The sequence below is a fragment of the Diplotaxodon limnothrissa genome, linkage group LG6, assembly GCF_057381915.1.
Source record: "Diplotaxodon limnothrissa isolate DT_005_m linkage group LG6, D_limnothrissa_male_GT1.1, whole genome shotgun sequence".
Classification (NCBI taxonomy): domain Eukaryota; kingdom Metazoa; phylum Chordata; class Actinopteri; order Cichliformes; family Cichlidae; genus Diplotaxodon; species Diplotaxodon limnothrissa.
Window position 1 is genome coordinate 22,399,813 of NC_140601.1, and position 27,251 is coordinate 22,427,063.

A 27,251-nucleotide genomic window follows, 5' to 3' on the forward strand; every position below is an offset into this window, starting at 1 on the left:
TCAGCAATGACAAAAAGAGTCAAGATGAGGAACTTGGTGGTGAAATCAGTCAAATTCAATTAGGGTATGATGATCTTTATGGACCTCAGGACTCTTCATATAGAGCATGTTAGAGCCTAAATATTATTTTCATAAAATAATATATAAAAATTATTTTCATTAAAGTGATTACAATATTTAGGTATAGAGAAATGTACTATTTAAGGTAGTTACTACTATCATTTGTGAAACTAGTGATCTGAAACTTTAGTACAGAGGAACGAATGTGTTAGAGATGAGGAAAGAAGCCAGTGTGCTCAAATCAGAGAGAGACTGACTCATTCTAAGCTCTGGTCTGTTCAGGGTCACAAAGCCATGATGTTATGTTAACTCATTTCTTTGCAACAGATAATGACTGGCGCACGCAAGAATGTTTGCCTTGAATCTATGTATGTCAGCAGTTGATCAGCATAGGAAGTGACTGTGAGGAAAAAAGAGGTTTTTATCATATCAATATATGATATTGGTATTTACATTTATATTTTTACAGGCTGATTTCAAAGACCTGAGGAATCATTGTAAAATGCATTTTCAGCCTACAGCTGAAATCTATAAAGCCAATTTTAAGCACAACATACTTCTTTCTTTCTATCCACACACACTGTGTAGGTGCACTATGATCCTTTATTCCAGTTTTACTCATTTCTATCCTCACTGTCCTTCCCTACTTTGCTTGCAATAACAGAAAACACTCACACAGTACTTTGCCATGTCTCGAATCCTACTTACAATTGCAAGTATGAGTGCATAAGCACGCTCACGCTGACAATTATTACAACACGCAGTGCATTATGAGTATCCAGATGGTGTACCCACAATGGTCAAAAAGTTGAGTGCGATCTGTTCTTAAGAGACTAGAGGAAGGAAAAAGTGGGAGAGACTATAAATATCCCAGTTCTAACAATAAAACCGGGATATTATTATTTTTTAAGGGCAAACAAAAAACAGACACCAAAGTAGCAGTTTAGGGGGGAGTGGGGCTGGGGAACCGAACCAGGGTGGGTGCAGGGTCTAAGCCGAGCAGAATAAAAGAAAGGGAGGTGGGGTGGTATGAACTGATCTCCAAAAGGCATACAGTTAAACACAATACAACATTTTTTTCAACATTTAAGCAATGGGTTTTGCTTTGTACAGTTTTAGAATGAATAAAAGGAAAGGAGTCCTACTCAAAAGTTGGGGCACCCCAAGAGATCTGAGCTTTGAGATAACTTTTACTAAGGTCTCAGACCTTAATTAGCAAGTTCACAATCATCGTTTGAAAAGGCCAAGTGATGTAAATTTCAAAGCATTTTAAATACTCAGACTCCTGAAACCTTGTCTAAGCAATCTGCATCCATGGGCTTCTCTAAGCAACTGCATAGCACTCTGAAAATTTTAATAATTGATAACCGCAAAACAGGAGAAGGCTATAAGAAGGCTGCTTTATGCCTTTTGGAAATCAGGTCATCTTTTACTCACTTATTTATTGATAGCAACCGAAACTTTAACCAGGGGTGCTCAAAGCCACTATGTAGACAGTGTACTACAAGGAAGTGTACTAACAGAAGTATCCAACATGAAAAATGGTGCTTGTCTTGCTCTAAGCATTTGTGCTCTGTGTGAAGTCAGGTTTTCCTGTGCTCCGCAGTGTGTTACAGCGCCACATCGCTAGTCTGTCCTAAAACCTGAGCAGATGAATTCTGATTGGCATCTTTTTATTCTTCTAAGCCCAGCTTAATTACCTCTAGTTACTCAATGAGGAGGCAAGCAGAAGTGGTGCATGGTGAATGGTAACTGTGCTGCAACCCTAAATACATAGTTTTGGTTACACATTATCCATTATGAACCTTTATTGAGCTGTTTCGTTTTTACTTAATATCGTAAAGCTTATCTACTGTGTGTCTCATCCAAAATTCTACAACATATGCAGTGGCTAACTAACCTAGTTTGCTACATTGATTAGTAGCATTTCAATCATTAATGTCACACACTGAAAATGTACATTATTAGCAAGTGTAATGAGAAGAGTGGGGCCACATTTGGAGATGGAAAAGTAGGAAAAAAGGCAGGCTGCAGTCTGATTACAAAGTTGTGATGATTTGCTACAAACAGGGTCTGCTTTAGCCATGTTTCACTGGGGCATGATCAAGACTCATTAGTCATTGGAGTTAGTGGAGTAACCACTATAAACAAACTTATAGGGTTCTAAAACAAGATAAAATGCAGCAGAAGTAAGGATTCAAATAGAACGGACTGGCAGTTTTATTGGGCTCTTCTAGCTTTAACTGTGCAAAGCACTCAACAAGTGACATTTTACGGCATTTTACCTTTAATCCACACATATGGCCAATTTAAATTCTCCAGTTAACCTAGCATACATGTGTTTTGACTATGGGGGGGAAAAAAAGAAGAAAAGGTTCATTTTCCAATCAGTCCGGAGGTTGTGCTCTCAGGAACCTTTTTAGGTTGCTAAAAGGCTCCTTCGAACTACTGTTGCCGTGTTTCCAACACATACGGACTATTTTCTTGTCTGTCTCCGACTCTCTTTTCTGCTCTCTGTCTCTCGACTATATCCATCTCTTTCTGTTCTGTACCTGCAGGTCTGTGTGCACGCACACAAAGCAGCAACAGTGGACAGAATGAAGACTAGTCTTCAGTTGCAAAAACCCAGCAATGCGGCACCTTCCTGCAGCGTTGTGCAAATGTGTAGACACGTAATTTTAGTGCTATAGAATGTCGTCAATATTAAACAATCAGACACTTATATTTTATTTCTCCCATTCACTGCTTTGTTTTCATTAACGCTACTGGTTCTCTTCTTTCCCTTTTTACTTCTCCTGCTCACATTCTCTGTCTGTTTCACTGCCTTTAGCTTTCTCTGACATGAAATCTCTCTGGACTTCATCACTGGTGTAATAAAGAAAGAAAAAACATGCAACGCCTCTTCGATGTATTTCTGACCTATATTTTTATATTTTCTTTTTTTCCCCCCATTCTTTTTTCTTTCTTGTGCCTGCACTCAGTTGCAGGAGTTTTAAATAAGTCACTTTTATCTGTCTTCAAGTAAAACCAATCAGCCTCTAGCCCTACCAAAGACTTTCTCAGGGTAGGTTCCTTTTGCCCTGAAAATAGCCCTGAAGGTCCTAAAGTGGAAGTTTTTCACACATAGATTTTTGGGCCACCCAAAAAGCATCTTATAGTTCTTAAAATAGAAAACAGGATATTGATGTCTAGATTTTTTTATCTTTCTATTTATGTACTTGGACATTTTCTGCATTGTACTCAAATGTAATCAAAGCAGGGACATTCATACAACATGGATTTAGGATTATGTTGATGTGTAAAAACACAACTTGATGTACAATCATTCACTGACTGATTAAGTAAAGCTGCTTATTATTTCTTGCATGTATGCATGTAGACATGACCAAGACAACCTACTGAAGTTCAAACCCAGCATCAGAAAGGAGAAGAAAGGTCATTTTATTGACCTTAAACATGACATGGTTGATGGGGCCAGATGAGCTTCTCTAAGAATCTCAGAAACTGCTGAACTACAGAGGTTTATTCACACAGTTATCTCTTGGTTTTATAGAGAATGTTCTGAAAAGGTGAGCGGCAGTTCTCTGGACCAAAATGCTTTATTGATGCCAGAGGTCATAGGAGAATGGCCTAAATGCTTTGAGCTGACCAGATATGCAAAAGAGCATTTCTAAACTTCAATGGCCTACAGTAGCAGAAAACCACACTAGGTGCCACTTCTGTCAGCTACAAAAGCTACAATTCACATAGGCCCACCAAAAATAAACAAACAACAAAAACGGCCTTATCCAATGAGTCTTAAGTTTTGCTGTGACATTCATATTGTAGGTTCAGACTTTGGCATAAATATCATGAATCCATTCTGTCTTATATGAACAATTTAGGCTGCTGGTGGTGGCATGATGGTGTCAGGTAGGGCTGGGCTATATCATACCGTTCACAGTAATACCGTTGTAATTTTGGGCAACGATAGGAAAATGAAATATCGCGATAGAATATGGGTAAAACGCGCATGCGCAGTGCCTATGTTTCCATACGCACCTGGCGGAGACGCAGAATGAGAAGAGCGAAAGCGGATCGTTAAATGAAACGGATGAACCAGAATTGGTTTGTAAAAATGCTGCAACTTCAGTGGTGTGGAACTGGTTTAGCTTTCGTCCGTCAGATACACAACAAAGCACTACTTTTGGTAGAGCATGCTAGCGGGCCGTCGTTATTACCGTGTTGTTTGGAAAATACGGCACACTTAAAATCAATCCTTTGATTTTTCTGAAAATGTGCCTTATGTATGAATTCTGGTTGTGTTTACTGACCTCGAAACGATTTTATGTCGTACACGAAAATCTGTCAAATGTTTTAGTACGACTTTGCTAAGCTACGAACCCGCACCGCTTGATGGATTGTCGGAGCATTACGGCTATCGTAGGCAGGAGCCTCGCGGAGTGATACGTACTGCGCTTCAACATAATATTATCGTGTTGTGTGTGTATAACCTCTTTTTAAGTTTTGTGGATATTATACATGGTTATGCTGAGGACATGTCGGCCAATTTCCACTGGAAATGCCTTTTGGTTCAACTGTCAGCAAGGATTTTGCATTTGCACTGTTAAATTTTTATATAACTTTAATGCACATAAAAAACAGCTGCTTGTTTAAGTGAAAATACATTGATGGGGTTTATTGCACTAATAAAGTTGTGGAGTTGTAAAGTATTTTGTCTAGTGTCAATTATATCATCAGTTATATCGTTATCGCAAGTTTTCAAATGTATATCGTGATAAATATTTTTGGTCATATTGCTCTGCTCTAGTGTCAGGGATATTATCTTATCTCAGTATGATCTAACTTAGCATCTTTTACATGCTACAGCGTACCTGAGTACTGTTGACCACATTCATTACTGATGGTTGCTTCCATTAGGATAACATGCCATGTCACAAACATCAAACCATCTCAAACTAGTTTCTTGAACATGACAATGAGTTCCCTGTACTCAAATGGCCTCCACAGTCACGGATCTCTATCCAATAGAGCATCTGAATCCAGGCTACAAAGAATTAAAGCAACTCTGAACATGGTAGTACACCCTGATACTAGCAAGTTTAACCTAATAAAGTGGCTGGTGACCATATACAATTGTATAAACGAATCCGAAAAATATGTGTTTTGCAGCCCCCCAAGAGGAATCTTCACTACCATAGCTAATGAAACTTGAATACTTGAACACTTTGCAAAAAAAAAAAAAAAAAAAACGGATCAAAGGGATTCAAAAATAATTTGGAAATTGTTAGTCTAAACAAAGAGTTACAGCTGACAAGATTCGTGCCAGCTGTTTCTCCTTAACATGAAAACCCTAAACAATTAAAAAACAGCTGCACCAATCAACAATCTAATAGCAAAAATGGAAATGATTTCAACAACCCAAAGCAGACAGAGAGGAGGGGGACGGAGTGAAAAAAAACTAAATTTGTGAGGCAAAATATGCGAGGCAGTTGTGCTATAGGGAATCCTGGAATCAGCCATCAGTCAAAAAATGGCCCAGAGAGATGACTTGACAGATGCATCCATTACAGACAAGATGACAGGAGGTTCAACACATGGCTCATTTCCAATGGCTTTTTTGGTCTGGCTATCAAGTGAATGTTAATAAAGAGAGAGAAAAAAACCAACTCAGAATTATACTATAGTTTAAAGGGTTGATGAGTGTTGTTATTTATATTTTTTACATACACGCTTCTTCATGCCTGCCTTATATAAAGTCCACTCACCCTCCTATTTCAAGCAAAACATGTCTTTTCAATTGTTTTGCTTGCTTCGTTGATTACAGGTACGGAGAAAACAATGTCTCCATCAACTCGCTCAGTGTGAAACACACAGAAAGGAAAAGGGGGGAGTTTACCTATAACTATTGGATGGCAACTGATGTGCTTGAACTAAGTTCTTTGTGGAAATGTGTTTTACATCTGTGGAGTAGGTGCACATTTCACACATATTCTGAAGTGAATAAAGCACTCCACACTCTTCTCTGTTCAAGAGGCCAAATGACTACTTTCTCCCAGGGTCCTCAGTTTGCTTCCTGTGCACCTACCCCAACCTTAGTTTTTTAAAGATAGTCAAACGATCACAGACGAAATAAGATTGATATTTCTGTAATAAGAAACTGTTTACTTGTGCACTGAGGCAAACAGGCCTTTAATTTAAATGCAATAACTTACTTTTAGTGCATTCGTGCTGAACACAAATGCAGGCTGACTTGGTAAACTCAAAACTAGGGGCATTATAAAAGACCCAATGATTTAAGAGCTTTTGGGTTTGCTGCAAATCTTTATACATTTATTATAATCTAACATTTCCCCCCTATTTCACAAAATATTTCCCCATATATGTCTGAAAGTGGCCAAGCCTTAAAGTGACATGCTGTTTACCTCCAGCTCTGAACAGTAGTGGCACAGAACAAATAATTACAGTGTTTTTGTCATGAAAAAGTCAAGTGAGTGCTTTAAAACGTGCATTTAATATTATAAAGAAATGATGGCTTGTTTATGAATAAGCTGAACTTTAGAAATGACCACTCTCCTAAACAAATGCCAGTTTGGATTGCTCATTTTCAAGCTTGAGTTGATGGGCTAATTATTGTGCTTCAGAATACTCGAATCACTCATTAGCCCGGCCTTGACATTTTATTTTTCTAATCTGTTAAGAAGCCTCAAGGTCAAAGCTCAGTTAGTTTTATGTTACATTTTAATTGCATTTAAATGTTCTAATGGAGTTCCATTTACTTTCTCTTTTGCATGAGCATCATAAGTGAGTAGTAAAGCAATTTGTTTCACACTTATGGAAAAAAATACAAACAAGACATAGCAGCAGTGGCTTCTTAATTATACCAAGTGTACTTTGATTAAAACAGTGAATAAGAACAATAAGGCTGGTTCTATGAGAACATAAGGATTTACTCTGTATTGGAGCAAAGTGAAAACCACAGCACAAATAAGATTACTTGATGTGCCGAGCAAAACCTTACAAGGACCTTTCTTAACATATTATATATTAGTTTACCGTGGATGCAATTAATTTGTTAACCAGCAAATTGTGTCTTAAATTACAGTAAGCATTACTCTCAATAAACAGTGTTCATTGCAATATTGCAGCTGTGCGTCATCTGCTCTTTGTTAGGTAAGGTACTGACTTTTTATGAGGAAGCAGTTTTATGTAAAGTTGCCTTCTAAACAACAACTTGTGATCTGATTTTGTCAAGAAATAAAAGTGTGTGCACAGGTGGTTTTCTTAGTCAGACTGCCTACATGTTTGCCTTTTTTAAGGGGTGTTGGTGACTGCAAATTTTCCCATATGGAAAAGAAATAGAAAAAACTTATAAAAGACTTGCATAAGATGTAGCTTACTTCATATAATGAATCATATAAGGCTTATATTATTTACTCATGAAAGTGGCCACTTTCTCATTACTTTCATATATTGTTTTAGTAAGTATCCAGAACATACAAATTTCATTTATATAAATTTTCAAGGGATCTTATATCTGTTTTCACACAAGACAGATACAAACTTTATAAGATTTATATATATCTCTTCCATATGGGTTAATACAGTACTCTACTCTGCTGAGGGCCACAGACGAGCCTCAAAAGTGCCTACAGCATAGGCTTGTGGTGAAAAAGGAGTACATTAGCTCCTCAAACTACTTATACAATTATATAATTCTATTAATTTATGTAAATTAAAGAGCATACCATATTTATTGCAGTCGATTAATTTGAGCTGTTGCTCACCACCGACTACTCATCTCTTGCATACAAATGTGTATTTCTGCAGAATTTGAAGAAATTCTTTTAACTTGTCAAGCAATATTGTGTTTAAGAGAATAGGATGAAGGTCACACTGACCCTGACCACCAAAGTTTTTTCGGTTCGTCGCTAAGTACAAGTGTTTGTGACATGACTGAAAAATATTCCCTGAAGAGATGCTGCAATCTTCTACCAACTACGTGCATCATTCATACTGAGGCGTTACAATAACAATAACTTGACTGCACACTTCACTGAAGGTCTCTCATAAGAAGATACAAAAAACTGAAACTCTGTGAATAAAGACCAACTGTGTAATCATTGGGAATGGAATAACAGGGAACCAGGCTGCAATTTTGAGTCATAAAGGCCAGCTCTATGTTTGTTGGTGCATTTCTCAGTTTCCCTTTTTGAATGAAAAGCAAAAAATATATATAAAATGTTGGCAATTGAACATTTTGTTAACATTTGTTTAATGCTGTGAGGTTAAGCCGCACTGCATTTCCTCTACCAGACTAGAAAGCATCGCAAGAGTTTATTCTTTCCAAGAAAACAAAATCAGGGCGGAAAAGATATCAGCTGAATTGTCCACGGATAAGAAACAGCTTATGATTGCTATCTATGTGTACACAACAGCATGAAAGAGAAAACAATGTCGCATGTCTCTGGTGGTGTTGTTGCACAGCATGTTTGGTCTTACCTGCTCCACTTTTAGAAATGCTGTCTGTCATCTGTGCTTGTCTGCTCTGCTATTTGATCCCTCCTTTACACAATGGAGATGTCGCAAACTTGGATGCTCAAATGCAAAACCGTGCTCCTCCCCTCAGGAAGGTCTTGTGTCTCTACACGGTGCCACTGACTTGCTAAACTCAACATGTGTTTTGTTGACATAATTACAGTATCACAGCACTATGTAATGCCTGCAAGTGTGCTGCAAGTTTGCCCTCCCATCTTAACTCAAAGCTCAAACACACCGCCCATTCTGTCAAGCCAACCCCTGAGTCAATAGAACATCCTGTCAGAGTGAATACCGCCTGCCAGCCTGTCAGGCAGCCCCACCAAAAGCCCAATGGGAGGGAGAGTTATAGCCTCCCATCTGGAATGATCCTCTGGGTCTTCAGAGGTCAGGAAAGACAAAGCCATAGCTCGTTTGTGCAGGAAGCTGCTACAGTCGATTTCCAAGAAGTGCCAGATGTGACGGTGGAAAAACGGAATATTGAACACAACTGATGTTCTGATTTTTTTTTTTTTTTTTTTTTTTTTTTTTTTTTTGGGGGGGGGGGGGGGGGGGGGGGGCAAGAAGATGGTTCAACTGCACTCAAGTCTGCACTTCAGTATAATTGATTAGGACTGAAAGAGTAGCTCTAAAGCACACTGCAGTCACAGTATTACATCAACAGACACCTGTGCGCACTCATTAAGTGTTGTCGTGTCTTGGCTGTTTTTTTCCTCTGCGTAAGATCCAGCAGTGGAAAGCCAGATTAATCTTGTCTGTAGTGAAGATGAGAAAGGAACCAGCATTGCTTCTGAGTTCTGACACTTTGTATCACAGCAGGAATCGTGTACTTATTCACCACCAGAAGGTAGCTTCAGAAATCTTTTTTGGTTTTTTAATCCAGATTCATGATACAATATTAGAATTGAATGCTATATATGTGGCCTGATATTAATTTTATTCATTACAATTCTTGTCAGTTGTTAGTTCATGATGTGCAGCCAACCCAAATAAGAGGAAATCTCAAAGCAGTTTGAAAACAAAACCACTGGCAGAAAAGTGAATGATGCTGGCAGAGCTGGAGTGCCCCAGACTAAAGGTATCATTAGCTATCAAAGATTGCGGCACATAGGGTCAGCAGATGGCAGGTATTGCTTGGTCTGAGTCTTAAAGGTGGTTCTGTCTGCTCTAAAGCTACATGAACACTTTTCTGTTGTTTCCCTATTAGAAGTGACCTGTCTAGGGTCAGATAAAGCACCATCTCAAATGAATCCCCACGACCACTGATGCTGCTTATCACGATTAGGTGGCAGAGGGGCTCGGTCAATAACAATTATTGGTCCTGTTTGTTACAGATGCAATGATATGATATACTATTATATGCATATTGCCGGTCCATCCAGTGTTTACAACCCTGCATCTGCAAAGAGATATATGCTACAGCTGGCCTATATTAGCTGCATTGCTAATTGCCAAAATCTTTTTTTTTCTTTGTTTGTGTAAAGGTTAATCCATCAGTAAGTTATTTATTTACAATTGTATTTTTAATGCTGAAATATAATTATTGTTGTTATCTATTAATTTTCAGATTTACAGTTCTATAACAAAAAAAAGAAAAGCAGAAAAAATAGTAAATCACAGCATTATTTTTTGACCAAGATGCCAAATTATTGAGTTATTTACTTGCATTCCTGAACACAAACATTGGTTTCAGTGGTTGAATGTTATTAATTTCTGACTTCTCAGAGAAGCTTAAATTTGGGTATTAAAATGTGAATTTGGGTTTTTTTTGCCTGACAAATTAAAACAATTTGAAGTTTAAATACATTTTTGTCAGTTTTTGTGACAAGTGGTCTCATAAAGTTAAGTGCTGTATATATACATACATAACTGTTTGGCATTTGTCTTCATTTCTACACAAAGCCAACGAAAAACCATCAAAGGAATATTGTTCCTATGTGCCATACTTATAAGCTTAATTAGCTCAATTCCATATTTAGTATATGCCTGCTATAAACAATCATGAAAGTATGAAGTCAACTTCAATAAATAAATTATCTAATAAATACACTATGTGATGCTCTTTGAGAAACATTTGCCAAATATGTAACTTAGAAAAATACATAACTGTGACCTGATCTTTTGAAATAGCACTGAGATGGACTGGAATATTGCTGGTATTTCTCTTTTTATAGTGGCAGTAAAAAAAAAATAGTGAAGGTTATTGTTAGAGGTGTATTAATTAAAAAAAACAGTTTTCATCAGCAGTAGATCTGAGACGTTGCGTGCAAGGACTCACCTGTCTTCGCAGGTCCCTGGTCTTTTTGGTCATTTTGTCAATGGCTGAGTTCAGGGGGTCACCTTTCTCTTTTCTGCCAGTCTGTAAAAACAAAAACAAAAAAGTAGAAACAGGTTAGTGGAGTTCCAGCGCACAATATAATACATCTTACAGTTCTTGTGAGTTTTTCAGTTCTTTCTCACTTTTTTGGTATATTCAGTGCAGATTGTAAATACTGAAAACACGCTTCCCCACAAAATCATTTGCCAACATTACAAGAGGTCATTAATCTGAGCAGAGTCAGTGAAAACAGATCAGAAAATGTGTGTAATGTCACCAGCAACTAGCCTATCTGGCATGTGTTACTTTAGTTGTTGCCAGTGCCCCTGTGCGCTGCACTTCCTGTCAGTGCCAACTCCTACTGCTGGCTTTAGGAGGGTGTAGACTTCACCTGATACACGCAGAGTCACAAGCTGCTTCATTTCACCTGACTGTGGGGAGTTTCACTGAACAAGCAGTGCAGAGCTTCTTGCTGTTTTAGACTTCCATGCTTTCCAGTAACAGCATACCAATCAACTAGTTAAAGTTGCTAAGCTACTATGACTCAATATGCCAACTGTGTTCATCGAAAAACGTGGTTAAGCAAGCCGCTCCACCTTCAGTTACATGTCACTGCTTGTTCATTTAAAGCATTAACCGTTTTTGCTTAGAAAGGCATTTTTAGGTAAATGCATACAGCGAATGTCCAGTTTTTCTCTCCGATTCTCAATGGCAGCTTGGTTTGGAAGTTATTATGATTAAAATAAATAAAGGTTATTGCTTTATTAAAAATATGCACTCAACAGGTGTCACTAAAAGAATAAGAAACAAACTTATTCCAAGTAACAATTGGGAAATGAAGAAAAACATAAATGTTCCTTAAAAGTGAAGAATTTCATGTTTTTAATACCTTTCAATCAGCTATTATGTGGAGTCAAAAGCCATCACTCTTTAAACTAAAAGAACAAATATTCATTCTTGGTAATTACTAGGCCCCTTTATTTTGACAACTGACAAATGAGAAAAAAATGTGTCTCGCGTTTGAAACCTGTCCTGTTGTTTACTGAATGGTGTGATTCATGCTGTATGCAAACAAGTTAACAGGAGAAAAACAAAACAAAGCCAAATTTGTTTGTAGAAATCCTTCACACGGCTCCTTTTATTCACATTTTTTTGTCAAGTTATTAAAAAAAAAAAGAGGGGTTAGCAGGATGATCAACAGATTGTAAGACATAGTCATCTTCTGTCAAAGCAACACCAGCGTAAAATATTATTTGTATTGTTGCCAGGCAACCATCTGACAGTTCTGCCAGCATCAAGGCCCAAATTATCCTTGAAGGAAAACGTACATGTGATCACATGAAGTTCAATTCATTTATGTCTGCTTCATAAGAGGATTTTGGGGGAAAAACACTGACCACTCCAGTACAAAATGAGTCAAATAAAAAAGGGCTACTTTGATTGTACTGCTCCACGAGACTGCCTCCTTATCTCAGCGTTGCTTTTTTTGCCCTTTTGATAACGAAGTGGAGCATAATGCCACCCATCGACAAACAAACATGTAATGAATTAAAGGAAAACCTGAACCCTTGGATCTTGCAGTGAGGGGACCCAGTGGTTCTATTATGCTGTGGAGGGTATTTCCTCAGTCTGAGTCCTTTATTTTATGATGAAACAGTTTGATTTGGATGGGAGTGGTGTCTTTAAGGATGACAATGCCTCTTCCATAGGGCACTGGGGCTGGGGTAGAGAGGTGGTCACATAATGGTTTGATGTGAATTGTAGGCTTTAAAATCACCAGAGTGCAACTCAATTTTGAAACAAAGTATCAGTTAACTGGAAGCTATTTGCATCAATGTGGTGACCAGAGACCACCACAGACAGTGAATGACACACAGACTTTAAGCATCTAGGCAACTGGTTTGTGGAATATCGACAAGCAACCAACTTCAAGGGAATGCGCAACGTGCGAATGAATGTGCAACCAATTGTGCAAGTCTCAAGTCTGTCAACTTAAAGGCCTCTTAAAGGCAACAGAAAGCTTTCCAGCACTTCAGGTGTAGGCAGCAGATTTCTAAGCCAAGATTTTAGTTTCTACCTGCTGGTTTATAGTTTAAAGACAGATAAATTTGAAAAATACTGGTGGCCACCAGTGCTCAGGTCCTTAGTCTCCTAATAGAGGAACACTTGGTATACTGAGGTCAAGGTCACTGAAATTCAAACTGAGACTGTAAGTAGATGCATCTATGGTTTGATTTTTAAAATCCTATGTTGTCTCATTCTCGTTACATATTTTAAAAAACTGCAAACCTCTGGTACAATTGGTCCTGTCCCATGTCTATAAATTCTAAATCTACATATATAGAATCTATTTTTCTAGAGAGACTTTAGTTTAAGAGGCTTATAGAATCAATGCAAACAGCACTGAAGCTGTTCGGGTGGCTAACAGTAGCTCAGACACTTACAAAGATAACTTGACTTTAGTATTCTCTTTACTGTGTCAACTCAGCGTTTATATCCAGGGAAGTAAAAAAGCTCACATCAGACACTCACCCCACGATAAACTGCTCTCAAGGTAAACACTGATTCTTACTTTCAGTGGCTATCGGGTTATAAAATTATAGTTTAGTTACAACACGGCCTCCTTTGCTGAACAACAGAGGAACCGAAAAAAGACTGATATTATGAACCTATGCACTGGAAGCACAACGGGGCAGTACATGAGCTCTGGTAGCTATTTTAGTGTAGTTATGTTACATTTGTAGTGAGCAGGCACCATGCGCTGGAAGTTAAAAGCAACTTGTGCGACTCAAATTCTTTTCTCCAGGCCTCACAGAAGACTTGACATTCAGAAATATACCAACTTGAAGACAAACAACCATGATCATGTAGTGTTTTCTTTTTGGGATTTGTCAGACTCAAAGTTCAACATGTATTTTTGTTGTGGACACGTGCTATTGAGCAGCGGTCCCCAACCCCCGGGCCTCGGACGGGTACCGGTCCGTGAGTCGTTTTGTACCGGGCCGCGAGAGTTGAGGCTCAGGTGTGAAATGTATGCTTTTCAGGGTTTTTATCGGTTTTCAGCGTTAATTTGTTATCGTTTTTATCGTTAACTCAGTTTTCCTGGGTCTTTTCACGTGTGTTATGAATAAATTTTCTTTTTTTCGGTACTGGTATAGTTTTATTTTGTTGTATTTATCCGCGACACCTTAAAGGCCGGTCCGTGGCGCAAAAAAGGTTGGGGACCGCTGCTATGGAGAGTTCACATATCTGTGAGCCAACTGATGTGTTTATAGCCAAACAAACATAATTCCCAGCGTGATTTTCTGTCTAATCTATCACCTGCTCTTAGCCAAAGGTTTTTGCTCATATAGATGTTAAGCTTAAAAAAAAAAAAAGAGTAATTTATGTCCAAGCTTAGACTATAGTTAGTCTCTTTCTTATCAAACAGCAATCACACAATGCTGCATTCTGGAGTTTTGCAGTGCAATATCTGAAACTGACAAGAAGCAAACTGGCACATATAATTTTAACATCATGTTTGAGATTCACTTCTATCTGGCCCTAACCTGGCTATCTGACGTGCTTGCAGTTTTATTATATTTGCAAATATTGCTCTGAAAATGGCTTTTAACCAGTTTTCTGATTGATATAAGGGGAGGGGAGGAAATGAAGACAGCAGAGTTTCCTTCTATTACTAGACCCTTACACGTGCCCTCACGTTTTCATGTTAATGTACAGAGAAGAGGACACGACAGCATTAGTCATTGTTTTGCCTGAAGAGCCTAATGTGTCATTAAGGCTCCAGAGGGACGTGCAGGATTATAAACGCACACCATCAAAAATAAAAAGGCGTTTAACTGGAGCCTTTCTAAGGACACTTCAAAAATATTTGTATTATAATACATTAACAGACAAACTGAAGTGAAAGAGAAACATCATCATGGTGCAAATACTGTAAACGCCCTCGCTAAACAGTCATCTGATGAACAGGCACACTGATAAACCAAACCATGTTATTTACTAGAACTGGAAATCTCAGATGTTTTATTGCTCAGATCTCTGAACTGTTTAATCTTAGTAAAGAAGATTAAAACAGAACAGTGATGTCAGGTAAAGTTACGAAAATCTAAACGCGCATATTTGAGCTCTTACTGACAGCTAAGCAGCAGCAGAGTATTTTCTTAAGGCTCCTACAGCGTTTTGTGTGATCTTGAATCTTCAAGACGGATGCAGCAACGACACTTTTGACAACTACAATAAGTGAAAAAGACCATTACTGAAAATATGCGTCCCTTATCCTTTAATTACTCTTCCGCTTTAATATGTGCATTATATGTCTAATCAGGGAACCTTTGGCTATACTAATGTCTAAGATAAGGGTGAGATCACAGCTGTAATAGTCTCATATAAGCCGAATAACGCACGAAAGGATGTGACAGACTTTCCTTTTTTTTATGGTTACTTTGAAATGTTAAAAAAAAGATGCAAGGCTGAAATTTGACTGTATGTATTTATATCACATACAGAGGTCTACTGCCTGCATTTGTAAGTTAATGTTTTTGGCAGAATTGAGGGAAAATACATTTTATGTTGTTGGTCTTTGATTTCCTGAGGCCAAACTGTTGTGTATGTTTATTTTATGACATTTTTTGAGCAATAACTGAATAAATGACCAAAGCTTTTATTCTAGGAAACAAAGAAATGAGCAGACATAAAGAAAATGCAGGTGGTCAATAGTTTCCAAAGCCATTCAAAAAGACAGGGTGACTGCATTCACGTATTAAATGAACTACATAGTTTTTCTTGTTTGTTCTCTGCTCCTCCCTTCAAACAAATGCAATAAAAAAAACTAAAATGACAATGGAAAAAGAATCCCAAACTCGATGGCTGGTGAAAGAGATGAGGATTGAATATGGTAATTCATAGGCAATAACATGGCAAATCAAAGGAATGGGAAGATGAATCAGAGGGAAGAAAATAGAAGTCAGGTGGAAGGGGTGGGGGCATTAGGCATTGTGTCTCATTGTCTCCCAAGATCAATGTGTTAAATGATATCAATTCCGGCTCCTTGTCAATTCAATTAGGCAGGAGCGAGAGGTACAATTACTGTCCAATGTGGTTACACTGTCTGCAGCAGGCTTAAAGGGGGAGGCGAGCTGATAATGAGGGGGTGAGAAAATGTTTTGTGTCTGCGAGAGCCAGGGGTGGGGGATGATAATAGTGGTAACATGTTGGTCGGGTTACCAGCATATAATGGGTAGCTCGATCCTCATTAAGATAAGTTGTGCTCCCTCAGCCGTAGTGCCACAGATGGGCCAATTTGACTTGTTCTCACTAAGTGCATCTTAAAGAGGTGCAGCGGCAGCTATCAGATAGTTTGATTACAGGATACCCAAAAAGAAAACACGCTACAATGCCGACAGCTAAAAAAGGATACTTCGAGATCAGTCGTTCCGATTAGAATTTTCTTTTTACTCGTTTTAAATGAGATGATAGAGCTATGCTGTGCAGAAAAAGATCTCATATCATAATCTCATTAAAGCCTCTAAACTCGCATTAAACTACTAGGTACATAATACAGGCAAAATTCAGTCCTGAAGCACATCAGTAAATATTAACAGTCTGCATGTGACCATATATTTTCAAATGTCTCTGCACACAGACTCAAACAGGTCAGTTACCTGAAAATTGTTCCGGGGGGGTTAAAGGTCAACCAAAAAAGTTAGGAGCATATGTGAAGGTGGTATGCCCTTTTGTTATACCGTTCATCCATCACCTGCTGCTTATCATGCAGACCGTGGAACCTATCCAAGTTTATCACAAGGCTAACGCATAGAGACAGACAGACAGGCGACCGTTCGCATATTGACACCACAGGTAAATTGGAGTGAATAATTCAGCCGCTTTTCTTTAGAAAATGAGGGAAACATTGTCTGCAATCATGCTTCTTATGCATATGAAAAGACACAGCTCTTGTCATTAAACTGTAGTCTAGTTTTTTTCTATTATGCAGTTTTGTTGTTGGCCCATTGAAAAAATGTGCATTAAAGGTTTTTATCTTATTCAGGCATATAATGTGGACAAAGGTCTTTATATAAAATGTTCCTGAAATTCTAATATGCAAGCAAATTGTTGTCATGTGGGAAAAAAAACAACAACAAAAAAAGAAAATGTTTTAGAATTTCTGATGCATTAATTCAGATGAAGGATGAGTCATATTGTTATTTCTTTGTCAGTTTTTTTCCATTGTCTTGCAGAAATTTTACATGCTTCAGCTATTCTTGTGACAGTCTCAGGTAAGTTTTTTTTTTCTACACTAACTGATGCTGAAATGATACCAAATTGAAATAAAAAAGGAAAAGAAAGACTTGCTGGAAGCTCTGATTAATAGATGAGCTGCACACTAAGTGATGTCTGTAAAGACAAGCGCATAGGTTCAAACACTAACCTGTCTTTTTTTTCTTTTTTAATAAATGAGGCTTAATGAATTCAATAATGACCCAAGGCAGCGGCTCTTAGTCCTTGAATCCCTGTCGGCTTCATGTTACCCATTATCTGTTATGTTTCACTAATTATACACATCAGTTATCATTTTGAGGAGGGTCTACACAATGCTTAGGTAAATTACTGTCTCATCTATAATTAATTTTATTTTAGATTAACAAAAAATCTGGATCATACAGTTGCTTAACCAATTACTTATGATTAAACAAAGGGTTTTTTGTCACGCTCTTGATGAGCATGTCAGATAAATGGTCAATGATCAAATTCAGTACAATACTAAACAGTAAACACACACACACACACACTTCGTAAACCATTTGCTTTGGGAGAATGAAGCACTGAGTAAAGTTCTCATTCTAACCCTTTGGGCAGACAGTACGAGACTCCCAACCTGTCATGCAGTCCTTATATGAGAGCTTCAAGTCTCTTCTCCTCTCACATGGTTAACCATAGTATCTATAACTGTGCTGTTTTATCTTGGCAGTCTCTTGTCAGTTACAGTTAATGCAGCCTAGGAGGGCACTGCCTGAGGAGGAGCTGGAGTGCCTTCTGGCGCAAGCCCTCTTATGTTTAATGGTTGATGCCGTTTGCTTACTCCTCTCATTACACTGGCTCATGTTTAGACTGTGGGCCTGTCACTGGCTATTAGCATCTGTGGTCAAGCAGGCTGTGCATGAGAGGAAGCATCTGGCTTATCATCAAGTGCATCGTAAGTATGAAATGAACAGTTTGTCTGGGATGGAGCAAACACAGAAGGAAGTATTAACGCCCTGTGTGAAAGGCTAAATGGTAATTGTTTGATGGATGCTACACAAACACTAAATTCAGAGACTTCATGAAGAACTACAGAGCTCAACAAAGTTTTTTTTTAAAGCTAAATTCACTAGAGCTCCCAGGCTTGTCTCCATAAATGATTGCTGCATTGTTATTCCTTTGAAAAGACACACTAAAAATACACACTGACACAGAGAAATGAGGATGACATGCAGCAAAGGGCACAAGCTGGTGTGCATCTTAAACCACTCGGGGCATGAGGACAATCCTCAGTTTAACACTGCACAGCCTAGCTTTTTAAGGTACACAAATAACATTGTAACTTGATGTAAATGAAAATTCGGGGTCAGGGAAGCAAAAACACAACAAAGACAGAGGTGGTGCCATTAAAAAAACAAAAACAAACACGCAGAGGCAGGAAAGAAAGGATATCTGGTTGCAAGTTTATTACCTCGCTGTGCACTTTGTTCGACAGCCAGATGTGAACAAAGCACATTAAAATAAAGAGTGTAAACACATAAACTGATTTGGTTTTAAGGAACACACATTAGGGGTATGTATGATTGAATGAATCTATTACAAGCTCAACCAAGCTAATAAACTGATAGTCATAAGCTTGTTCTAGAAAATTCAGACCTTATGTGGCCTTTACAGCCATAGTCTACAGATGCCATTAAGATTTTATTATCCATTTCCATTTAGTCAGATGCAGTCCAACGACACTGTGAAGCTCTGAACTATCACTGTCCATTTTCCCAAAAAAAGTCAGTCAGCGGCTGAGCTGGTAACAGGAAAGGTGATGTCAAATTATAACAGGGGTTGTTGAGGGCTCTGAAGTGAATAAAATACTTATGACATCCTGGCAAGATCTACCCAGCATGGGAAGATATTGGACTCTTGTGTTGTTTCCAAAAAGGTTTGTCTATTTGAAAAGACACGTATGTCTATGTACAGTGTGAAATGCACTCTTCAAAACACAACCGCCCCAAAAAAGGAAAAAAGGAAACAAGTAGAAGCAGCGGAACGTTGAGGGTTAAATATTAAGTGCGTTGGGCCGTAAGCCAAGGTTTTAGGTGCATAGTTTCAGGAGAATAAGAAAAGGAGTGAGGGGAAATGTCTGGTTATCAAAAAAAGTCTAGTCCTGCAGCAGCAGTATGGGGAGCTAGAGCAATGCTGCCTGCAGCCTCCCTGAACTGAATAGCAAGTAGTTTTGCGAGGGAGGGACTGAAGGAAGGGCAGCAGGAGAGAAGAGAAGGAAGGGAGGGAGAGGCTGAGAATAGGTTAGAGAGGGTGAGAAAATAAGAGAGCGGTGCGATATCTCTGAGAGCAAGGCTGTGGTAAAGAGAAAAAAAGCGAGTCAATGGGGTGAGAAGAAGGTTTGAGTATCATTGATGTACTTTTGTTTCACTGCAGAGCTGAAAAAGTCAATTTATCACACACACACGCACACTTGCCTATACATGCATACACAACCGTGATGCGGCTGTCTGGAAGTACGTGGGTTTGTTTTTTTTACTGTTGTTTTTTTTTAGTTTTAAGCTTCCAACGTAAAACCAATACTACAGAGCAGCTAGAACACCCACAACACAGCGCTATAGGTCGGTCCGGTTCAAGGACCTGTTATTAATACCTCAATACATAACCCAGTTTCATCATAAATTTCCTTTCCTGCATTGCATCATTCCATTCTTCACTCCTCCATAGTAAATCAGACCAAACAATGGTGAATTAAATTGCAAATCAGGCTCTAGTCTCTGTCAAAATCCCACTACTACTAGGTTTGCCTATGGCTATCATGTAATACAGACATATTCCAGTTACAGCTACTTTTAACATAAGAGTTCTGAGAATATATGATACTACAAAACAGAGATTAGTATAAGACTGTATACTGGAAATGCAGGGTATAGGTACCAAGTCAATGGAAAAAAGTGCAATGGCAGAGAAATAAGGAAGCAGATTGTTGTGTCTAGACATTGTCCACCGTCACACTTGCTGATGGCCTCGTTCCGCTCACCGTTGCCAACTGTCAAACCCACCATTCTGTGACCTTTTAAATATACAGTGTCGAGTACAGGACGACAAGTCGAAGAGGTAGCTCCAGAAACCTGAAGTGACTGACGTGAAAACAAGTTTTTTCAAACGCAGATGTGTTTGGTTTCCATTCCATCACTCACACGTTTGCTCAAACAAATGAGCCGCATAGGTAAAGTGAAGGTACAGTTGGGGAAATAATTACTTGGATCCCCTGCAGTCTCCAATTTTAATCAGAGTTTAATTTTAATAGAAAGAGACAGAATATCAACCAAAAATCCAAAAATCACACAAAAGTTATAAATTGATTTGCATGTCATTTAGCGAAATAAGCATTTGATCTTCCAGCAATGCATGACTTGGTACTTGGTAGAGAAAGCCATCCTGGCAAGCACAGCGGTGACATGGTTTCTGAGTTTCTGCAAAGAGGAGTGGGCCAAAATCCCTCCTGAGATGTGTGCAAACCTGGTGACCGACTACAAGAAACATCCTTACTTTTATGTAATGTGTGTTTCATTCTGGGTTTTTGATTGATATTCTAATCATTTCTTTGTAAGTGATCAAACTTACAATTTCAGCAGGGGATCAAGTAATTATTCCCCTCCGCTGTTAGGTAAGAGAGGCGGGTGCGTCGGTGAGTGGTGCTGGGTAATTCAGGTGACACAGCAGCCAAAGAAAAACACTCAGGTTACACAACAACAATTCTCCAGAGCCAGCTGCTCTTTGCCTTCAGTGTAAAATTGGTGGTTAGCAAGGGACACAGAGTGATATGCACATTTTTGTGAACCAGGCTAATGATGACTCAAACTGCTCCTGTGGGTGCACTGCAGCACCGTAGGTGGCACTAATCAGGGATTAGGACAGTTTGGAAAAACAGGGGGAAGAAAAGGAAAAAAAGAAAAAGAAAGAACGGCCTCAGGTCTGACAGCAGATCAAATACAAACTAGCTAATGATAGTGTGATAATACAGACATACCAACTGCTATTGTATCTGAGTCTGCTGTTGAGACAGTAACTGTGTAAATATAAACCGATACACTGTATAGAGCAAGACAACAGGGTGTTTCCTTGCTGTAATGATTGAGCAAGCAACAACTTCAAAGATCGCAAAAGCTGGCTGCACTGGTGGAATGATTATCTCTCCCACTGTCCTTTAATGTAGGCTTTGTGAGTCTAGCCAGGCACCAGAGCAAGCCACTAACAGAGTTGTTGCTATTAGCTGCAAGAAATAAAAAAAGAAGATAAAAAAATAAAAATAAAAACAGTAAAGCCACAGAATATCCAGACATGATATAACTGCACTGTGTGAGGATGGATTGGGGGAAAGGACTTACTGTCATGGTGGGTGTTTAGAGATTGATGTCTTTTCAGAGGACATCCATTCTCTTCCTTAAGCTGACTTATAAAATGTATTCCTACAATGGTTACAGTTGTTGGAGCCCAACCACTATTTTCAGGAAATGATATGTAGACATCACCCTTGAAAATATTGGCCGTCATTTATCAAAGCGTCTTGGAAATGGCACAGATTCAAACACTCGGAGAGACATATGAACTTCTCTAGAGTTGATTTATTAAACTGTCGCACAACATCTAAATGAGCACTGATGTGATCACAGACTGATAAATTGATTCAGCTGTGGAAACAAGGGCATTCTGCACCAGTCTTTTATTTACATATGATGGACCTTTATTTATGTGAGCTTGGCAACTCTTTGTCTATAAAAACATTGGCTTTGTGCAGCAAAGACATCACTTCCTCCATGGTTAAAGAAAGAAAACGTCATAGCAAATGGTGTGAATGGAGCCCATGGTCCATATCTCCATAGGTTTGATTACGCTTTCAGTGTAGAATGTCATTTTTGGACAATGCTGCATATTTCAGACAATGCTGCATATTGGGTTTGGTATTCCAAACCCAATACCACCTAAATTATACTTAATATATGCAACAAGAGGCTTATAATCTCTGTGAAACCTAATTAACTTTTTTTTTGTTAAGTACAGTTTCTGGTCAAAGTCACAATATTGATTTCATTATATTTAAGAAGTCTGTAAAGTAGAGACCTTTCACATATTTAAACAGACAATAAGGATAGGTGTGCAGGTTATTTATTTATTTATTCTAAAATTGTATTAAAACAGTTCAGCAAACTGTCAAGCAATAAGTTGTGGTAGCTTGGGAGAGGCCAAATAGGAACTTTCTGAGCATAACAGAGGGTGAAGTGTGCCCCTGGGCTGGTCAGACTTATTTTCAATGCTGTGACAGGGTCAGGTCTCTATTGTGGGTTATCATCTTAATTATGCATGGCCCGTCTGGTAGACAAGGCTCTGGTGCAGGTGGGCAGCTGCGAGAGCCTGGAATTGATAGAAGAACGACTCGATGAATCACGCCGATACCGAGACGGCTTGGTTCGAGTGGTTGATGATGCTGGGCTAGTGTTTCGTAAAGGTCAGCGTGCTCGCATATAGGTGTTTGCATATTAAAATGACTCCCTAAAACCGAAGGTCTTTAACTTTGAATTCATTTAATCTTTAGTGGGTTGTCAACGGGTACATGGCTTTGTAAATAAATGGTGATTTTGATTCTCTTACAGACATCTAGGGTTGACATTACTGAGCGGGAGAAAGTCAATCATGCAAAACATTTTTAAGCAGTTAGACAGTGTGCACAAGACACGAATAAATGCACGCGAGCACAGAGACGGCGGAGAGGAAGCGAGGCTGTGAATTTTTCTTCTTGTCAGAGGATTTAGCTGCCATTGTCTGCTGCCAGAGACAGCACTCTGCATATTAATCAAGGGTGCAGTTTTGAATCCACTGGTCTTATGATGTGATAACTATTGTATTTTTTCCTTCTATTGAGTGGGGCTTGGGGGGGGGGGTGTCAGCATGTAATGTCACATTGCACAGATCTGCCATACTCCCTAGTTATCTGTACATTGTGCTTGTGGTTGGTATACATCATGTCATGATTGCTGGAAGATGAGAAATTATGTTGGCTTCTAAGGGTTGAGTGGTGCAATAAATTTGACACAAAGCACATTAACAGGACAGAACTAACATTTTGATAGTGCACAATACAAATCATTACTGCTGAATTTAATAGTTTTAGTCAGGCAAGATACGTGAGATTGCAGTATTCGCTTGCAACGTTTCGAAAGTCCTTTTATCTAAATGTGTGTTATCAAGTGTACATAAGAGGAAAATAAGGTCAAGGGGTGAGGTGAGTGACATAATGCAACATTAAAAAAACAAACAATTTTTATGGTGTTTTAAGGCTAAAACAGCTGAATAAGTATGTTAAAAAACACTTGTATTGAAACTAAAATGAATAAAACTCGTAAACCAGACAAAAATCAAAGAATTAACTTCCAGTCTTGCTTTCACGTGGTGAGTCTGCCTGTGTGTACATCATCACGGAGATGCATACAGTCTTGGAAGTACCTACTTTAGCGGGAACCATCACACACAGCATTCTGGGATACTTGGCAAGTGTTTACAGTATGTTTACCTGTCTGTCTGTGGACAGATATTATCAGCAAGAGGTAGATGTTCTTCCATCTAATCCAAGCTTTAGGCTATGTTTTGCTGCTTTTTTTGGACTGTTTTGTTGTCGGCCAACTTCAAAGAGAGAAAATAATAATGGCAGATTTAGCCATTTTCATGTTGTTTTGGCACATCACTCTGGACATAGTTCACTAAATAAATGACCAATTAGCAGACTAGACACAGGTAGTTTCACTATGAAAACAATGTTTAATGGTAGATGGCCTAATACAGACGTAATCTGAGCCATTTTCTTAACAGTTGCAATTGTTGGCGACTGTGGGGTTTTTTTATGCGTGTGTATGTGTTTTTATGGTGTGCAAAATGTCAGTTTGGCAGCTGTACCTGTCTGTCTATCTGCAAGTGGACAAATTTAGTCACCTCAACAGAGCTCCAATTGTGTAAATTCATTCAGCATATTTAACCTGACATCACAATAAAGGCAGAGATCTAAGATCAATATGGTCAAAGAATTTATCGTCCCAGTTGTTGTCTACTTTATAAATATTATCCATGTTAAACCAGTAGCTGTTTTCATCTAAAAAGATTCACGTCAATTAGGGCTTTGTAACAAGGCTACAATAATTGTTTTCAAATTGTAATCACATTTTTTCTCCCCCTGGATAAATGATAGCTTTATAACTTCAGGTGCAACACAGCTGAGGAGAATAATAAAATACTTGCACTGCTTACAAGACAGTGCACATTAAGAGCATAGAGGCAATTCGATTCACCTATGGATTGTGAGTGCTAGAGGCTACATCTAAAGCGCTGTTATCCACATTAATAATCAGTTGCAGCATAGATAGAGCGCACTAATTTCTCTGCTCCTGCTGTCTGAGTTTTGACACCAGTCTGATGTCTCCAGAGTGTGGCTTACTAATGTTTGCTTCCCTGCAGGTACAGATATACTGAGTGAAGTGGATTCTGCACACATTTCCATTGACTGTGGTAACTTGATTTATGACTGATATATACTATGTAAAACATATGAGAAAAAAAATAAATAAATAACCAGAGAGACAACGAGATAAATATCCCCACACATCCATACACTCATACAAACGTGCACAACAGCAATGGTGTCATTTGCTCCACATGTCAACAACTGTTACACTCTGACCCCTGAAATAAAATCACTGTGATATAAAATCCAACGTCAATTTACACCTACCAGTGAAATAGATCTATACCTTGATACAATTATGACAACTGCTGTTTGAAACAAAGGGGTTATCTATCAAACATTCCCCCGTTGTGGTTTGTATAAGCTAATTTTGACTTCACAAGAGGTCGACACAGCGAATGGCTCCGTTTGTTTGGAATGACCCCCAATGGATTTGTGTCTCCTCCAGGGATCGAACAAGGGATCTTTCACTGGACAGATAAATGTGTGAACAACTACACTTTAGAGCCACTAATGCAGTTTGTATAGTCAACCTTTTATTTGCCTTGACCAGAGTATTGTTTATAAACTCGAACGTTGGAAATTCATAAATTACAATTTTCATTAGTCATCATCGCCCATACTAAGAAAGGAAAAGAATCCCTTTCTAAACAGACACCTTTTATTGGTTCTTGCCGCCTACAATAAATTCAGAATCAGAATCAGAATCAGAATGGGGTTTATTGCCAAATGTTGAGCAGGTTTACAACATTAGGAAATTGCTGCGGTGCTTCAGTGCAAACATGGTGTCATAAATAACACTTAAATAGACATGGAAAAAATAAAAGTAGGGATAAGAATTAAAAGTGCTACGTGGAAAGATATGTGCATGAGATATACATGAGATATATACATGAGAGTAAGAATTAAGAGTGCTACGTTGAAAGATATATACATGAGTGCAGGTGGTGATCAGTGCCAAACATGGAATGATACAGTGAACACAGCGTAGGGTCATGTGTTAGTGGCGGGGACAGTCATATGGTTATTGTTCATGTGTCCAACAGCAGAGGGGAAGAAACTGTTCTTATGGCGAGAGGTTCTGGTGCGAATGGACCGGAGCCTCCTGCCTGAGGGGAGCAGGTCAAACAGACTGTGTCCAGGGTGAGAAGGGTCAGCTGAGATCCGAGCTGCACGCCGCAATGTCCTGGAGGTGTACAGGTCCTGCAGAGATGGGAGTCTGCAGCCAATCACCTTCTCAGCAGAGCGCACAACACGCTGCAGTCTCTGTTTGTCCCTGATAGTGGCTCCAGCGTACCACACGGTGATGGAGGAGGTGAGGATGGACTCGATGATTGCAGTGTAGAACTGCATCATCGTCCGTGTTGGCAGGTTGAATTTCTTCAGCTGCCTCAGGAAGTACATCCTCTGCTGGGCTTTCTTGATGACGGAGGTGATGGTGGGCTCCCACTTCAGGTCCTGGGTGATGGTGGTACCCAGGAAGCGGAATGAGTCCACAGAGGTGATGGGGGTGTCAGTCAGGATGATGGGGTGGAGTGGGGCTGTGTGCTTCCTGAAGTCCACAATAATCTCCACTGTCTTCTGGGCATTCAGCACCAGGTTGTTGTGGCTGCACCAGGACACCAGACGTTCAACCTCCCTCCTGTAGGCAGACTCGTCCCCGTCCGAGATGAGTCCAATAACGGTGGTGTCATCTGCAAACTTGATTAGCTTGACAGACTGGTGGGTGGAGGTGCAGCAGTTGGTGTACAGGGAGAAGAGCAGAGGAGAAAGAACACAGCCCTGAGGGGAGCCGGTGCTGATGGTCCGGGAGTCCGAGACATTCTTTCCCAGCCTCACATGCTGCTTCCTGTCCGTCAGGAAGTCAGTGATCCACCGGCAGATGGGATCAGGCACATTCATCTGGGAAAGCTTGTCTCGGAGATGGTCTGGAAGGATGGTGTTGAAGGCAGAGCTGAAGTCCACAAACAGGATCCTGGCGTAGGTTCCTGGGGAGTCCAGATGCTGCAGGATGAAGTGTAGGGCCATGTTGATGGCGTTGTCTACAGACCTGTTGGCTCTATATGCAAACTGCAGGGGGTCCAGGAGGGGGGCCGTGAGGGTCCTGAGATGGGAGAGAACTAGGCGCTCAAAGGACTTCATGACCACAGATGTCAGAGCCACGGGTCTGTAGTCATTTAGTCCAGTGATCCTAGGTTTCTTGGGGACAGGGATTATGGTGGAGGACTTGAAGCAGGCAGGCACATGACATGCCTGCAGTGAGGAGTTGAAAATGCCAGAAAACACTGGGGCCAGCTCGTTTGCACAGTGTCTGAGTGTGGCAGGAGACACGCCGTCTGGGCCGGGAGCTTTCCGAGCATTCAGACTCTTAAACTGCTTCCTCACATCTGCTTCATGAATATGAAGAGTTGTGGTGGGAGGAGGTGGTGTGAAATCCTCTTTTGTGTGGGGTGAGGAGGGGGGTGTTGTAGGTGAACGGAACGGAAATTACATTTCCACCTAAAATATTTCAAGAACAAGATTTAGCAAATCAAATAAAACTGTGCAAAATGATTAGTAAAGACTTTCCAGTAAAGACGCACTTAA

General features: G+C 39.4%; 1 protein-coding gene across 1 annotated transcript in view; it reads right to left on the reverse strand.

The window, feature by feature from the left end:
• Positions 1-27,251, reverse strand: part of ctnna2 (catenin (cadherin-associated protein), alpha 2) — a 358,241-nt gene that overhangs the window by 93,766 nt on the left and 237,224 nt on the right. The window contains exon 8 of the mRNA XM_085355934.1: positions 10,877-10,957. Coding sequence (XP_085212060.1) covers positions 10,877-10,957 — 81 coding nt within the window. The remainder of the gene's footprint in view (positions 1-10,876; positions 10,958-27,251) is intronic.